This window comes from Schistocerca gregaria, chromosome 2 (assembly GCF_023897955.1).
Source record: "Schistocerca gregaria isolate iqSchGreg1 chromosome 2, iqSchGreg1.2, whole genome shotgun sequence".
Lineage (NCBI taxonomy): Eukaryota > Metazoa > Arthropoda > Insecta > Orthoptera > Acrididae > Schistocerca > Schistocerca gregaria.
Genome location: NC_064921.1, coordinates 521,027,301 through 521,043,195, shown reverse-complemented (window position 1 = coordinate 521,043,195; position 15,895 = coordinate 521,027,301). Strand labels below are relative to the sequence as shown.

The following is a 15,895-nucleotide window of genomic DNA, read 5'->3' as shown; positions in this document are numbered from 1 at the left end:
ATCCCTTGTGACCAGCACATCTAGAAATGATAGTTTTTTGTCCTTTTCCACTTCCATGGTAAATTTTATGTTGGCGTGGAGGTTGTTCAAGTGTCTTAGGAAGTCACCGAGCTGTTCTTCACCATGGCTCCACACGACGAAAGTATCATCGACGTACCTGTACCACACCTTAGGTTTACAAGTCGCCGAGTCCAGTGCCTGTGCTTCGAAATGTTCCATGAAGAAGTTGGCCACCACTGGACTAAGAGGACTACCCATGGCAACGCCTTCCAGCTGTTCGTAGAAATTGCCATTCCACGTGAAATAGCTCGTGGTGAGACAGGCATGGAAGAGCTTCATGATGTCTTGCGGGAAAATGGAACCGATGTGCTCCAGAGCGTCACTGAGTGGCACTTTCGTAAACAAAGAAACAATATCAAAGCTGACCAGGATGTCGTTTGGTGCAAGTTTTAGTTTCTTCAGCTTCTCGATGAAATGTCCTGAGTCCTTTACGTACGTGTCGGTCTTCCCCACGTGCGGCTGGAGTAGAGAGGCCAAGTGTTTTGCCAGTTTATATGTCGGTGAGCCAGGAGCGCTTTGTAACCACAGAAGATCTGTGTATGAATAGTCAGACAAGGAACCGAACCACCGTGCAGTGTCGTGTAAGTATCTACTTCGGTGATTACTGTGAGGGGTTTTGTCAAACAGTTAAATTCACTTACAAACAGATTAGACGATCCCAAAATAGAAAACACGTACTGTCAGCGTTCTACAATGCACGAGTCCTTTCTCGCAGAATAAATGTTATTTAGTTTTGTTTTGTATTAATAATAAAATGGAAAAATTTATTGAATAGTGCAGTTGTACAATTTTTTACAGCATATATGGAATGGCAGGAGACAATCGAGAACCAGAAATAAATAAGTCGATGGTAATGTGTTACATGTACAAACTGGAAGCATATTTTTTATTCTAGGTTCAGCATGCTTCCGTAATTTTAATAGGGTGCACAAATGGAAGCTTACCTGTCTGAGGCACTTGCTAGTGAGACAATTCAGAAAAAAATGTTATAGTGACATAAACTACGTATTTTACATTATTACAAGAGCAGTAAGCACACGCTAGAGAAATGGAAAAATAAAAAAAAAACAATTGGGCTAAATAAATAAACAAGCCATTCAAAAACGCCATAAGCAATAAAAATCAGAGGTAAATCTACAAAAAACAATGCCCTCAAAGGTAAACTAGAAGTTAAATATTAAAGAAATGGTTTTTAAAAAACAAACGTCCTATTACCCTTTCCAACTAACATTTTCGCAAGATCACTCTTTGACGTGTGCCGTCATTTTATACGCCGAACGAACTTCACTCTTCAAGAGTAGAAATCCCATTTTTATCATTCGCAATTAGTAACTTCAAAGACACTTGGGTAAATGAGTTTTCGGTATATGTTTCTTCATCGTGCTTGCAGAAGACTGTAAGATATTTGACATTTACGAAGGAATGTGAGTATCGGTATTGCATCTTCTTGAGATAAATATCATTCTCATTTGTACGGAATATTCTCTTTGAATCAAGATAACTAATTAACGGTAGCAATCCTCGAGCCTCTTCCGAAACTATCGATCCCCTTGCTTATTTATCGTCTTCCTACATTTGAGCACTTTTGTAAACTCTGTGTGTATCGACCGTAAATCTTTATCCGAAGAGACTTTGCTTTGGTAACCAGGTGAAAGTTTCTGTCGGTGTTACAAATACACTTAATTACGTCCTTATTTCCCTGTGATCCACGATTCTCTTTAATCTGGCCACTCAGCAGAGGACAAAGTTTGTCAGAGTGGTTGTAGCGTTATGACGGGAAACGTTTAATATTAACCGACTATTGTCGCTAGGTATCGCAGATGAACGAGGACGAGATATATTGGCGGCTGGGGGAGTGTGGGGCAGCGGCATTTGTTGAGCGGAGACGGACGGCAACTTGGAGACGGCACCACCAGTTGGTCACAGAGGACACAGACAGTAACAGCATTTGGCCGCAGGCGATGGAGACTTCGCGGAACGATCACCGGGAGATGGAGTCTGGGAGGTTAGTCTTAGTCATGGAGAAAAAATTCTCTTTGCTGATAACAGAAACATTGTAGTCACTGTGAAAACGACACACTCCTTGCAGAGAAAGAAAGTGACACCCTCAAAGAAGAATGCAGCTGGAGATGACAGCAGAAGAAAGCGCTGACCCACGAGAGCGTAATTTTGTGTTTATATTATACGTTGTCTGTATTCAGAGACAAGAACACAGATACAACGAGACAAAACAATTAATCTCGGAGACACTTTTTTTTAGCTGTACAACTGGAACTACACGTTACAAGAAATTGGTGCATACGAAAATACAACAAGTACCGTGACCAAACTAATCCTTTCTGAGGTTAATAGTTTTATCGCAGACCCTTCAAGTGGTCAGTATACATTGAAGTTACATCGAACAAAATGCCATGAGTTGTAGTTTGAAGAGGGAAAACACCATAGTAAAACTAAATGTAGATGGCGCGTCTGCTGCGTTGCGGTCTTCAGTCCAAAGACTGGTTTGATATAGCTGCCCATGCTACTCTGTCTTGTGCGAGTCTCATCTCCGAATAACTACTGCAACTTACATCCTTCTCAATCTACTTACTACATTCATCTCTTGTTCTCCCTGTGCGATTTTTACCTCCCACGCTTTCCTTCAGCACTAACCCCGTAATCCCTTGATGTCTCAGAATGTGTGTTACAACCAATCTCTTCTTCTAGTCAGCTTGTGCCACAACTTTCTTTTGTAACCCGCACAGACCATGAAGACCCAAAGGCACCGACCGGCCGCCGTGTCATCCTCAGACAACAGGCGTCACTTGATGCGGATATGGAGGGGCATGTGTTCAGCACACCGCTCTCCCGGCCGTATGTCAGTACCTTCTCTAATCTTCAGCTTTCTACTGTAGCACAATATTTCAAAAGCCTCTACTCTCTATTTGTCTAAACTGTTTATCATCCAGGTTTCACTTCCCTAAATGGCTACACTCCATACAAGTACTTTTAGAAAAGACTCCCCAACACTTAAATCTATACGCGATGTTAAAAAATTTCTCTTGTTCGGAAAGACTTTTCTTGCCATTGCCAGTCTACATTTTGTATCCTCTCTTCTTCGACCATCATCATTTATTCTGCTGCCCAAATAGCAAAAATCATCTACTACTTTATGTGTCTCATTTCCTAATCTAATTATCTCAGCATCACCTGATAAAGACGACTACATTCTATTATCCTTTTTTTATGTTCATCTTGTATTCTCCTTTCAAGACACTATCCATTCCGTTAAACTCTTCTCCCAAGTCCTTTGAAATCTTTGACAGAATTTTAACGTCAAGGCAAAAGGCAAAGTTGTTACTTCTTCTTCCTGAATTTAAATTCCTACTCCAAAGTTTTCTTTGATTTCCTTTACTGCTGCCTCACTGTACAGATTGAATAACAGTGAGGACAGGCTGCAGCCGTGCCTTTCCTCTACCTATCTTTTAAGATAAGTCGTAGCGTCAGTATTGCCTCACGTATCACAATATTTCTCCGGAATCGAAACTGATTTCCCGGAGATGAACTTCTATCAGTTTTTCCATTCTTCTGTAAATAATTCGTGTTAGTATTTTGCAATCATGAGTAATGAAACTGGGAATTCAGTAATAATCGTAGGTGTCAGTAGCTGCTCTCTTTGGAACTGGAATTATTATATTCTTTTTGAAGTGTGAGAGTAGTTTGCCTGTCTCATACACCTTACGCATCAGATGGAAGAATTTTGTCATGGATGACTCTCCCAAGGCTATACGTAGTTCTGACGGAATGTCAACTACTCCCAGGGTTTTGTTTCGACTTAGATGATTCAGTGCTCTATCAAATTCTTCTCGTAGTATCCTATCTCCCAGCTCACCTTCATCTTCGTCCCATTCCATTTCCATAATATTGCCTTCAAATTCATTTCCCTTGTGGAGGCCTTCTATACAGTATACTCCTCCCACCTTTCAGCTTCCCCTTCTTTGCTTGGGACTAGTTTTCCATTTGATCTCTTGATAGTCATACAGCTGCTTCTCTTTTCTCCAAAGACCTCTTTAATTTTCTTGTAGACCCTGTCTAGGAATGAATATTGATTCTCAGATGAAGTCTTGTGAACATACAAAAATACTTGTAAACAGAATGACATCATCATGTTACACCCTTAGAGCTCCGTCATCTTTGTGTAACAGGGTTTGTTATTAACAAACAATTGATGACTGCACTCCGTTCTTAGCTATGAAATTCTTTTCTGTGGGAAAAATGCACAAAAGATGAAAACAATTATCAAAGTACAGAAACGGCTCATAAGAATCGTAACCAAAAATAGTAGTCAAGTTCATTGTAAAGATCTGTTCAAAACACTGGGGATTTTAACTACATTGTGAGAGTGCATTTATTAATCAGTTTATGCACTTCTAAAATAACCGCGGTAATTACCGCAAAAGCACTTCTGTACATGATCATGGACGAAGATCTAGTCTGAACTTCCATTTACTAAGCAAAAATAAATACAATAATCAAAACAGCGTTTTCTACCCAGGAATAAAATTATAAAATAAATTCCAGAGAGAAAATTCAAGAGGTTACTGAAACGCATTTGTTTAAAAAGGCAGCTAATAAATACCTGTTAAGCAGTACGTTCTACATAGTGAATTATTACATTGTAACACAGACGAGGAGATGGGTAACAATTGTAAGAAAAAATTCTAACATCTTATCCTTTTCTGTGATCACCATCTCACTCATTATGAGGGGCTAATGACTCAGTTTTGCAGGCTACCAAATAAGAAGTTTCAGTCACAATATAGAAATCGAACATAGTCAACTAATAGTGTACGTAATGTCATATTATGAAAAAGATATGGGCGTATTATGTGTAGCTTGTGCGGTGATCAGTACTGAGAAATGAACTAATAGAATTTGGTTGCTCTGTTTTAAAGAGACTAACCTTGAATTCAGGAGGATGGAGTCTGTAGCCTCCATTCGGAGAACCTGGTCCAGCATGCCTGTTCGGCCACTATAGTGTATGGGAGAACTTGTTTCCGAGATCTGGTGAAAGGACGCTTCTCCCAGTCTGGAGAAGATTGGCTGGTCTTTCCCTAATCCTCCTAAATGGGCCGTGGCTTGAGCCGACTGGGGTGGCTGAAGGCCTTGTGATTTCCGACAACGACCGGTGTTTTCCGGCCTGTTGGAAAGAATGAAAAATCCTCATAGCTATCAGCACAATACAGAAGAGCAACCAGAGGGAGAAGGAAATGGCTAAAGAAAATGCCTACCTTGTGCTCCCGATTATGACTAGCAGAAAGGTCTAAATGTTAAATAATTTTGTGAGGCATTTTGGAGCTCACGAAGTTGGAATTTAAACGACAGCTCCAGTGAGGGAAGGGGTTGAATCGTGGGCCCTGTGGGGCGGAGTGAGGTTTCAAAAGCTTTGCGTTTGTGAGATCGGTAGCAAGCGATCCTCAAAAAATCAATAAAGTTGTTCTTTTGCTATGGAAAATTGAAAGAGTTGACAAGGCGCGATGCTGCTCACGAGTGTGAAGGACTCAGCTGTTTCCCACTTTCCTGTGACATAGTGAGCGAACACTCGCATGGTGGGCAGCGGCTTCACATCAGTACCTGGAGGCGTCAGCTACCTGCAGTTGGTGTCTGCTAACAATGAGACGGCTTGGGGAGAATAAACTCGATTTGCTCGAGTGGAAACTGGAAGTTGCTGTTTTCGTGTGAATCCTTCTCCTTTTTTACTATTATCCTCTTTTATTTGTGAAGGAGATGCTATAGACTGGTTGTAGATGCCTTATAGACTTGCGGTGCTCGTAGTGATGAAATATGAGAATCTTTTTATTGCTACAGGGGACTGATTAGTGCTGTAGGAGTAGTTGAAAGCGAGACTGGCGACACTCATTTAGAATAACAATATAAAGTGTGGCACTGTAGAGAAATAATCCGTGTTTACCAACAAATGGTTACAGGCAAGTCAACAAAGCAGTAAGTCGCGTGGTTTGTGTTGCGCGCCGACCACCGCCAAGACCGCTGGATTCTGGTCGCGGCAGCTAGTCTTTATCCACCGCTGAGGAAGCTCCCAGGACAGGGGAGAGAAAAAATGAAATTAGCCTAGAAAATACACTCTAAAACAAGGGAAAAACGACGCATCACGAAAGAAATATCAGAATGGGACGGAAATAGATAGATGGGACGTACATATATAGAGATAGAAATGATTACAATTTCAGAACAATTCGATGGTTTATGCTAGGGAAAGAGCTTCACATATTAAGCAAGGCAAGCCCCTTTCTGCTTGGCATTGATTGACAGAATTGTTGGATGTCCTTCTAAGAAATATAGTGCCAAATTCAATTGGCGTATTAGATCATCAAAATTCCGAGCTTTTTGGAGGGCGCTGGCCATAATGCTCCAAGCAGTTTCAATTAGGAAGAGATCTTGCGACCTTGCTGGCCAATGTAAGGTTTGGCAACGCTAAGACAAGCAGTAGAAACTCTCGCCGTGTGCGGGCGGACATTATTGTGCTGAAATGTAAGCCCAGGACAACAAATCGGGGCGCAGAATATTGTCGACGTACCGCTGTGTTGTAAGGGCGCCTTGGATGGCAACCAAAGGGGTCCTGCTGTAAAAAGAAATGCTACCAGCACCGCAGATCACCACTCTCGGTTGTTGGGCTGTGTGGCGGGCGACAGTCCCGTTGGTATCACACCACCGTCCAGCCCGTCTCCAAACATGTCTTCTCAGGCCATCGGGCCTCATTTTCGAAGCGGGGCCCATGAATGAAGACAATTCTACTCCAGTCAGTGAGATTGCAGGCCGAAGACGAGACGCCTTGGCCAGTAATGTGGCCGGATCTCTCCCGAATTCAGAACGTTTGGTGCACAATGGGCAGGGCCCCCCAATAAGTTCTGAATTTTGACGATCTAATGCGCCATTTGGATAGAATTTGGCATGATATCCCTCATGAGGACATCCAACAACTTTATCAATCAATACCAAGCAGAATAACTGCTTGCATAAAGCGTTATTGACGCTCAATTTCTTTTAAGCTCCTTCCCTTGAATACTTTATCCAATTTTTCTGGAATTGTAATCATTTGTTTGCTGTATATGTTCATCACATCTATCGATTTCCGTCCCATTTGGATAATTCTTTGGTGGTGCACCGTTTTTTTCTTTTTTTCTTCTTAGATTGTATTTATGAGACTGACAAGGAACAGACCCTTGTTAATGAACATAACAGAACAGAACAGAACAGAACTCTCCAGCACAGAAAATGCTCGAAACTGTTATTTAGACGCGACAATTGTCTGCGCATGCGAATCTCCCGCACGCTCTTTGCCGAGGAGTTCGCTATGTCATTATGTTTGAGTGGCTGAGAGGAGCAGAGGTGCCTTTGAGTGCGACACAAAATGGTGCTCACAATAAAGCAGCACATGTTCATTGCGATTCGCATAAAACGTGTGCGGAACTCTCTGTGCAAGTGTTTAATAACGGAACTGTCTTGACGAACCTCCAGCAAAGCCTGAAATGCAGAACTTCGAGATAAAATGGCGCGTAACTGACTTTGTAGCCAATAAGAACGTGAAAAGGTTTCGAACACCAAAAAAAGGCTCGACAGAAGGAAAGCCCTGAACAAAGTCCGACATCACAATGCTGTTCATCTGTGCAAGTGAGAATTGAGAGAGAGTCCTTTCGAAACAATGTCAAAAAGGACCTCCATCTGTTTCTTTACCAAACTACTTTTGTGCATTATTTAAACCCTAGAGACGAACTATCGCGTGTTGAGTTCTACCGGTTGTTTCTAAATGAGGTGGAATCAGGACTTTTGGATGATTGGTTTTACATTTCGTCAGATGAGAAATGGTTTCGCCTATCAAGGTATGTGACTTCATAGAATATGTGCCATTATGCATCAGGAAATTCCTGTCAGTACTTTGAGGAGCTGTTGCATGATGTCAAGATTGGTGTTTGCTGGGCAATTTTTGGTGTTAATGCTAACTGGTATGTCCAGAAACGGTTTAATCCATATGTGGATCAACTTACAGCAGGTAAACAACAAAGAGGAGCAACAGCACACATCACTTTGACAATCTTGTCACTTGTGCATAAAGCGAGGAGAGGATACCCGTCATAGGCAGTGCAATCTCCTGCCTACTTAGATCACCTAGTCTTTCACCTTGTTATTTTTATTTGTTGGGCAAATTGAAGGATCAGGTGTACTCAAATGATCCTCACACTCTGGAAGAGCTACAGCAGAGCATTGGAAACGCTACTGTTGCCATCCCTCAGGCAGAATTGCTACGTGAGTTTGATAAATTGAGCACGGCACTGCATCGACGTCAAAATAGTGGCCACTTCCAGCTTCGTCTGTGAAGCTCATTAACAGAGGTGAGTCCTGCGTCAGTCGTAATGTAAATATTTTTCGAATCAGTTTTACTCGTATTTTCCTCAACCTGTATAGGAACGCCACGGCCGACTCTCTGCCCCAGCCTCCTCATTTAGACCAGCGAATATGTATATGCTTGTATATGTGAATAACAGTTTTTCTTCTTCTACACCTACAAGATTACTCTGCAATTCACACTTAATCGTGTGCACAGGGACCGAGCGAGGTGGCGGAGTGGTTAGCACACTGGACTCGCATTTGTGAGGACGACGCTTCAATCCCGCGTCCGGCCATCCTGATTTAGGTTTTCCGTGATTTCCCTAGATCACTCCAGGCAAATGCCGGGATGGTTCCTTTGAAAGGGCACGGCCAACTTCCTTCCCCATCCTTCCCTAATCCGAGCTTGTGCTCCGTCTCTAATGACCTCGTTGTCGACGGGACGTTAAACGCCAATATCCTCCTCCTCCTCCTCCTCCTGTGTGCACAGGATTCATGGAACCATTTTCAGACAGTTTATTCATCGTTCCACTATCGAATAGCACGTGGCAGGAATGAACACCTAAAATTTTCCCTTTGAGCTTTGATTTCTCTTATTGTATCACAATTGTCATTTCCCCCTAAGTAGATGCCACAGTCTGTAAGCCACATATCCAACCGTTGGTGAGGGATGTGACAGAAAAAATGGTGAATTTTCGTTAAAATCAGTTATTTATGGTGCGTGTAGCACGTGTTTTTCGCAATAGTGTCGACAGCACGCATAATGCAAAAGATGGGCCGAAATCTGCGTGACATAAGCTCACATCCTCCGACATCTGCCACACCGCGGGGATGTAAGCAGTAAGATCGTAATTCTCCTCACAAATAGTCGATCAGTAGACTTGAGTGGTTGATTGTGAAAGACTCGGATTCCTGTATAAAAGCAGCATGCGGATGTACAGCCCTGACAAGAAACTACGTGAGTATATAGTGAAAATTTCGTTAGAACTGTGCGCCTTAATTGGCAATACGCGTAGCCTATAGCATCCACTCACTCCGATTGTCTTGAACCTTATAGGGCAAAGGAAGACAAGATGACGACTGCAAGCTTCCGAATTTTTTTCATCCTCCTGTTTTAGACCTGACGCCTACAATAACAGGCTATACTCTAGAGCCATCACTATACTGATTTCGTAGTTTTCCTAAATGTAGCATTTGCTGCAAATTCTTTACCATTTTTGAAATGATGTCAAATTCGTCTTTTTATACTCATTTCCTGGCAATATGACTTAAGTAGGCGAGTAAACTGGCGAACGAAAAAACAACTGAATAAATATAAATAATCACTTTATGTTAAATACAGAAGTTGCACACTCATTCTTTATCCTTCGCTTCTGCCGCAATGAGCCCAGATCAGGTAGCATAGGCCCGTTTATGGTAGCAAGAACACAAATACCAAGTCGCTGATTCACCATAGTCATTATAGATTTCAGAAACCTTCCAACGAAATCACGATGGCCACCTTCTTCAATGTAGTTGACTGATATCGAGGAATCTAAAGAATCTTACAAAAAGAGTTCCTTACCACAGTCCTTTTTTTCTCCCCATAGCTCCCTCTTTGGCATTCTGTTTTTCAGCTCTTTTCTTTACGAGATATTGTATTTCGAAAAATTCCCACACTCACACTTGTACAATATCTGTGGCAGTACACACTAAAGAACAACAGAAGTGCATACACCAGCTATGTGGATTGTGAGCAGCAACGAGAGAATTGACAAGTACAGGTTGTGTTCAAAGTGACCACCGGCAGTGGCAAAACACGCTTCCAGACTGGTATGGAACGACTGCTGCACATGTGCCAGCGTTTCAGCAGAGATGTTCAAGCAGGTTGCAGTAATATGTCGTTGCGTATCATCGGATGTAGTTTGTATTCTTTGGCATAGAGGGTCTTTCAGCTTTCCCCTTGCAAAATGTCTACAGGCGTTAAATTTGGAGAAAGGACTGGCCAAGGTACAGGTCCTCTGCCTCCAATCCAACGATTTGGAAATTGTTCGTGAAGACATGCTGAAGTACTTTTTGCACTATGGGCTGGACTGCCATATGTTGGTATCGCAGGTTCCTCCTAGTCTGCAGAGGAAGGTCTTCTGGCATCCACGGGTGAGGGACCGTTAGGAGGCTGCGAGGCTTGTGCGTGCTCAGTGTTCCGTCTATGAAAAACTGACCTATGAGTTGATTGATGGTTCACTACCTCACAACACTCCATGGGTGCTGACGTTCCAACTGACAAAGCCAACGGGGTAGTCAACAGGCCAATAGCGCATGTTTCGCTGTTTACCTGGCCATGATTCACACATGTGGCTTCATCTCTAAACAAGATAAATGATACATCTGAGACATCCTGTCTTGAAGCTCATATACACTAGTTAACACGATTCTCACGATAGTTCCCAGGCTGCTCTTGATGGAGAGAGATATGATAGGGATGGAACCCATGTCGATGGAAAAACATACACTTGCCTGACTCATGCCACTTTCTCGCGCGACTACGCGGGAACTAACGTGTGGATCAACTGCAGCAGTAGCAAAAGCATCAATTCCACTTCTTCTGTCGTCACTTTTTTCCATCTGTTACATTGTCTACGTGTTACACTAGCACTGTCACTTACCTGGTTGAAGAGGTTGATAAATAACTGCCGAGACGGTTGACAACATGAATATCTCGCCGCATACACCGTACAAGAAAGAACTGCACTCAACCCATACTCTGCATACACCAAGAGCTTGTCGGCTTTTTCTGCATTGGTAAATCCCATCGTCCGCTGACGACCTTCTGCTTGGACTGCCACACATTAACCAACTAGCAAGTCGCAGCGCACTCTAGGAACACACAAGCAGACTGTAAGCAAACATACAACAGTATACCCGGCAACTATTCAGGTTGAATGGCACAAACAAGTGTCGATGTGGAAACTTTTCAAAGTACGATATCTCGTAAACAACTCGCACTTGAGTTCTGCAACAAACACCACTGTCATTCTAATTTATAATACTTTTAGTCTGTTAATGTCAATAGGCATAGCTCCATTTAAAAATGTATGTTTGCACAAAAAATATACTTTCTAAGTACTATTACAGTCTGTTTATTGGCTAACAGTAAGAGGCCCTAACTACCAATCTGTCCTGTGGAAAGCGCACATCAATAGCACTTTCTATTTGTACAATATTTGTGGTGTAAGTTTTAAGTGATTCACCCTATGCATATAATAATTATTATTTTGTACTCGACAGAATGTTCATATATCAAAGGCAAGAGTTTCTACTTGTTACTGGTAAACGCGGAACTTGTTTATGAATAAGAGAAACATGTTTTATATATGTTCGACGGACTATTGAAGCGATATTTGATAAGTTTTTGTGTTGCGGTTTTTTTCTATTTCATCTTTTTGTTGAGGAAATAGCGTTTCTAGCTCTATATGATAAATCCGTATTCTTTTGTTTGTTTTTCCTACAACATCCCTCTGTTCCACGTTACAAATCAACCGTTTTCGAATGCCGGCGGAGTGGCCGAGCGGTTCTAGGCGCTACAGTCTGGATCCGAGCGACAGCTATGGTCGCAGGTTCGAATCCTTCCTCGGGCGTGGATGTGTGTGATGTCCTTAGGTTAGTTATGTTTTAGTAGTTCTGAGTTATAGGGGACTGATGATCTCGGATGTTAAGTCCCATAGTGCTCAGAGCCATTTGAACCATTTTTGAACAGTTGTCGAATAAAACCTGATTTAAACACTGAAAATTTCAATTTTACTATAGATACTGTATTTTTAAAGTAACAGATAGGAGGGTAACTATGTAGAATAAAAATGTTCCTTAGGTTGCTGGGTCCTTTATACATCCTCATTCAATTTCTAGATGGTTCACCACTTCCAATTTGAGGTAATTCTAGCAAGACACTGATCGCATGCATAAAGAAAGAGATCGGTATGAGGTAACACCCGATAGGTATGTAGTGGACTTAAAATACAAGCAACGCAGGTACAACTTTAACTTATCGAAGGTAGTAGGAAAACTACCATAGTCTACACTCACTTATGTTAGCCTAATGTAGTTTACGTTAGTTTTACAACTGTAATTTACAGAAAAGGACAGAGGTATAGAGCCCAGTCACATTAATGTGACCATTGTCTATGTTCGACGTCATCATGCAGTAACCACTCACAGATGGCAGGTGGCAGCACTAGCAGTGGAGGATGTACACTACTGGCCATTAAAATTGCTACACCAAGAAGAAATGCAGATGATAAACGGGTCTTCATTGGACAAATATATTATACTAGAACTGACATGTGATTACATTTTCACGCAATTTGGGTGCATAGATCCTGAGCAAGCAGTACCCAGAACAACCACCTCAGGCCGTAATAACGGCCTGGATACGCCTGGGCATTGAGTCAAACAGAGCTTGGATGGCGTGTACAGGTACTGCTGCCCACGCAGCTTCAACACGATATCACAGTTCATCAAGGGTAGTGACTGGCCTATTGTGACGAGTCAGTTGCTCGGCCACCATTGACCAGAAGTTTTCAATTGGTGAGAGATCTGGAGAATGTGCTGGCCAGGGCAGCAGTCGAACATTTTCTGTATCCAGAAAGGCCCGTACAGGACCTGCAACATGCGGTCTTGCATTATCCTGCTGAAATGTAGGGTTTCGCAGGGATCAATTGAAGGGTAGACCCACGGGTCTTAACACATCTGAAATGTAACGTCCACTGTTCAAAGTGCCATGAATGAAAACAAGAGGTGATTGAGACGTGTAACTAATGGCATCCCATACCATCACGCCGAGTGACACGCCAGTATGGCGATGACGAATACACGCTTCCAATGTGTGTTCACCGCAATGTCGCCAAACACGGATGCGACCATCAGATGCTGTAAACAGAACCTGGATTCACCCGAAAAAAGTGACGATTTGCCATTCGTGCACCCAGGTTCGTCGTTGAACGTCGTCAAACTGTTCGTGCAGATGGTTGTTGTCTTGCAAACGTCCTCATCTGTTGACTCGGGGATATAGACATGGCTGCACGATCTGTTACAGCCATGCGGATAAGATGCCTGTCATCGCGACTGCTAATGATTTGAGGCCGTTGGGATCCAGCACGGCGTTCCGTATTACCCTCTTGAACCCACCGATTCCATATTCTGCTAACAGTCATTGGATCTCGACCGACGCGAGCAGCAAAGTCGCGATACGAAAAACCGCAATCGCGATAGGCTACAATCCGACCTTTATCAAAGTCGGAAACGTGATGGTACGCATTTATCCTCCTTACACAAGGCATCACAGCAACGTTTCACCAGGCAAAGCCGGTCAACTGCTGTTTGTGTATGAGAAATCGGTTGGAAACTTTCCTCATGTCATCACGTTGTAGGTATCGCCACCAGCTCCAACCTTGGGTGAATGCTCTGAAAAGCTAATCATTTGCATATCACAGCATCTTCTTCCTGTCGGTTAAATTTCGCGTCTGTAGCACGTCATCTTCGTGGTGTAGCAATTTTAATGCCCAGTAGTGTATAAAGCGTGTCGGGGGATGCAGAAAACAGTACAACGGTTACAGAAATGCAGGAACGGAGGGATTTATCTTAGGTCCAAAAGGATCTGGTCATTGGCTTTCATGGGTGGAAGCATTTTTGAAACGGCTAAGTTTATAAACTGTTTGCATGCCATATAACAGTGGCATGCAAACAGTTTACAAACTATATATAGTGCACGGCAAAATGGCACTTATCCACATCAGAAGCTGAAGCAACTGTGGTGCATTATAAGCCCTAGACGACAAGGATGAATGATGGCTGTGGAGATGTGTTTGGGAGAATAGATGTGCACCTGTTGAGCAAGTGACTGCCCAGATAAACCGAGGGGATAACAATAGCGTCTCCTCAACGACTGTTCAATGAGCATTGCTGCATATGGTCCTCCATAGCAGGTGCCCGATTCACACATATGGGGTGACCGCCATTCATAGTTGACAAATGCTGAATTTTGCACGCCGATACCGCAACTGGACGTCCACTGAGTAGCGAAAGGTTGGAGGTTCGATGTCCTCTTTTGCATATCTCCTCTCATTTTCATCAATTTTATTAATGTTATATGTCATTGCACGGTAGTAACAGACTGAGTAAGGTTATCGTAATGAGAGTATTTGAACTGAGAGCTCAAAAAATACTTTCCACTTCATTCCTAAACGTGTTGGGCTACTTCCCTCGGTGGCCTGTGCGAGACAAGCATCGGTGGACGTGGCACACAGCTCTTCCGGTTGGAGGCTGCACTTCCCCGAATCCTGAGGGGTTCGTACAATAGGCCTAAGCGCCTGGCGGAACGACTGACGTCTGTCGAGTTTCGCCTATTGTATGCAGGGCGAAACGACCTGCGAGACGTCTGAGTGTCGCCGCAGTTTATGCGTTTACCATTCCGGCGCGTCCGGAACGAAGATTCCTGGCACCGACTGACTGCGTTGTCCTCTTGATTCTGAGAATACCTGTGGACCGTACCCTGCTGGGTGCGTATGTCTGGCGCCGGATGGCCGGTGGTCTAGCCAGCTTGTTTTCGTAGTCGGTCAAACGGCACGTTCAGTGCCCTCAGCTGAATAGCAGAGGCATGATTGGTCAACGCAAACTGAGGCTAGTTGCCGTCATAAAGCCCTGCTCGAAATTGGAGGGAATGGTCGCTATTGGCGTGAATGATGCTCTGAGACAGTGTGGGGGAATTTTGGAATCATACCTGAATGCTGATTCGCGGTTTTCGAGGAGAGTAGGGAGTAGAACAATGTTGGCTTCACACTTGCGTTGCGCGGGCAGGGAATTTGGGAAATGATCTTCCTCAGGGTCGGACGGTCTTGCGACTTGGTAGCTCTTTTTTGGAAGATGTTAGAATTCTCGGACAGCCTTCGGGGCCAGGTGTTGACACAGAATTGATGCACGGCAGAAGTCGGCGCCTACATCATCAGCACGCTGCCTACCGACGACGCGCTGCAGGTTTCAGTACTGTACAGTATGTTGTGGCTCCGGCATTGTAGGACCTTATCAATTTTATATTGGATCCCTCAGCATAACGCGCGCGCTTGCTACCAGTCCACCTTGCATCTTTCTCCATGTGATCCCATTTGAGCTCTCACTACTAACTGCGATATAGTCAGAAGATTAATATTTGATCGGTTAGGACCTCTAGTCGTTATCGTCAATCTATTGCATCACAGAGAGTAGGAACCCTTGTTCTCGAGCCAACTCTTGTTCTCATAATAGTTCAGTATACCCTATCCTTTAACCTACTGTGTGTGTCGATAATCACGTGGATTTATGTTCTGAAGTATAATAAATTTCGTTGTAATATTTAATCTGCATATTATTTCGTAGATGTATGCAGAATCCCATTTCCTGTTGTGTGTTATGATAAAGTTCTCTTTTTTCTGAGTATATTACG

General features: G+C 43.1%; 1 protein-coding gene across 1 annotated transcript in view; it reads left to right on the top strand.

The window, feature by feature from the left end:
• The first annotated feature begins 1,880 nt into the window (after nucleotides 1-1,880).
• The window catches only part of LOC126335865 (odorant receptor 43a-like), a 97,476-nt gene continuing 83,461 nt past the window's right edge, over nucleotides 1,881-15,895 (top strand). The window contains exon 1 of the mRNA XM_049999338.1: nucleotides 1,881-2,065. Within this exon, the coding sequence (XP_049855295.1) occupies nucleotides 1,881-2,065 (185 nt within the window). The remainder of the gene's footprint in view (nucleotides 2,066-15,895) is intronic.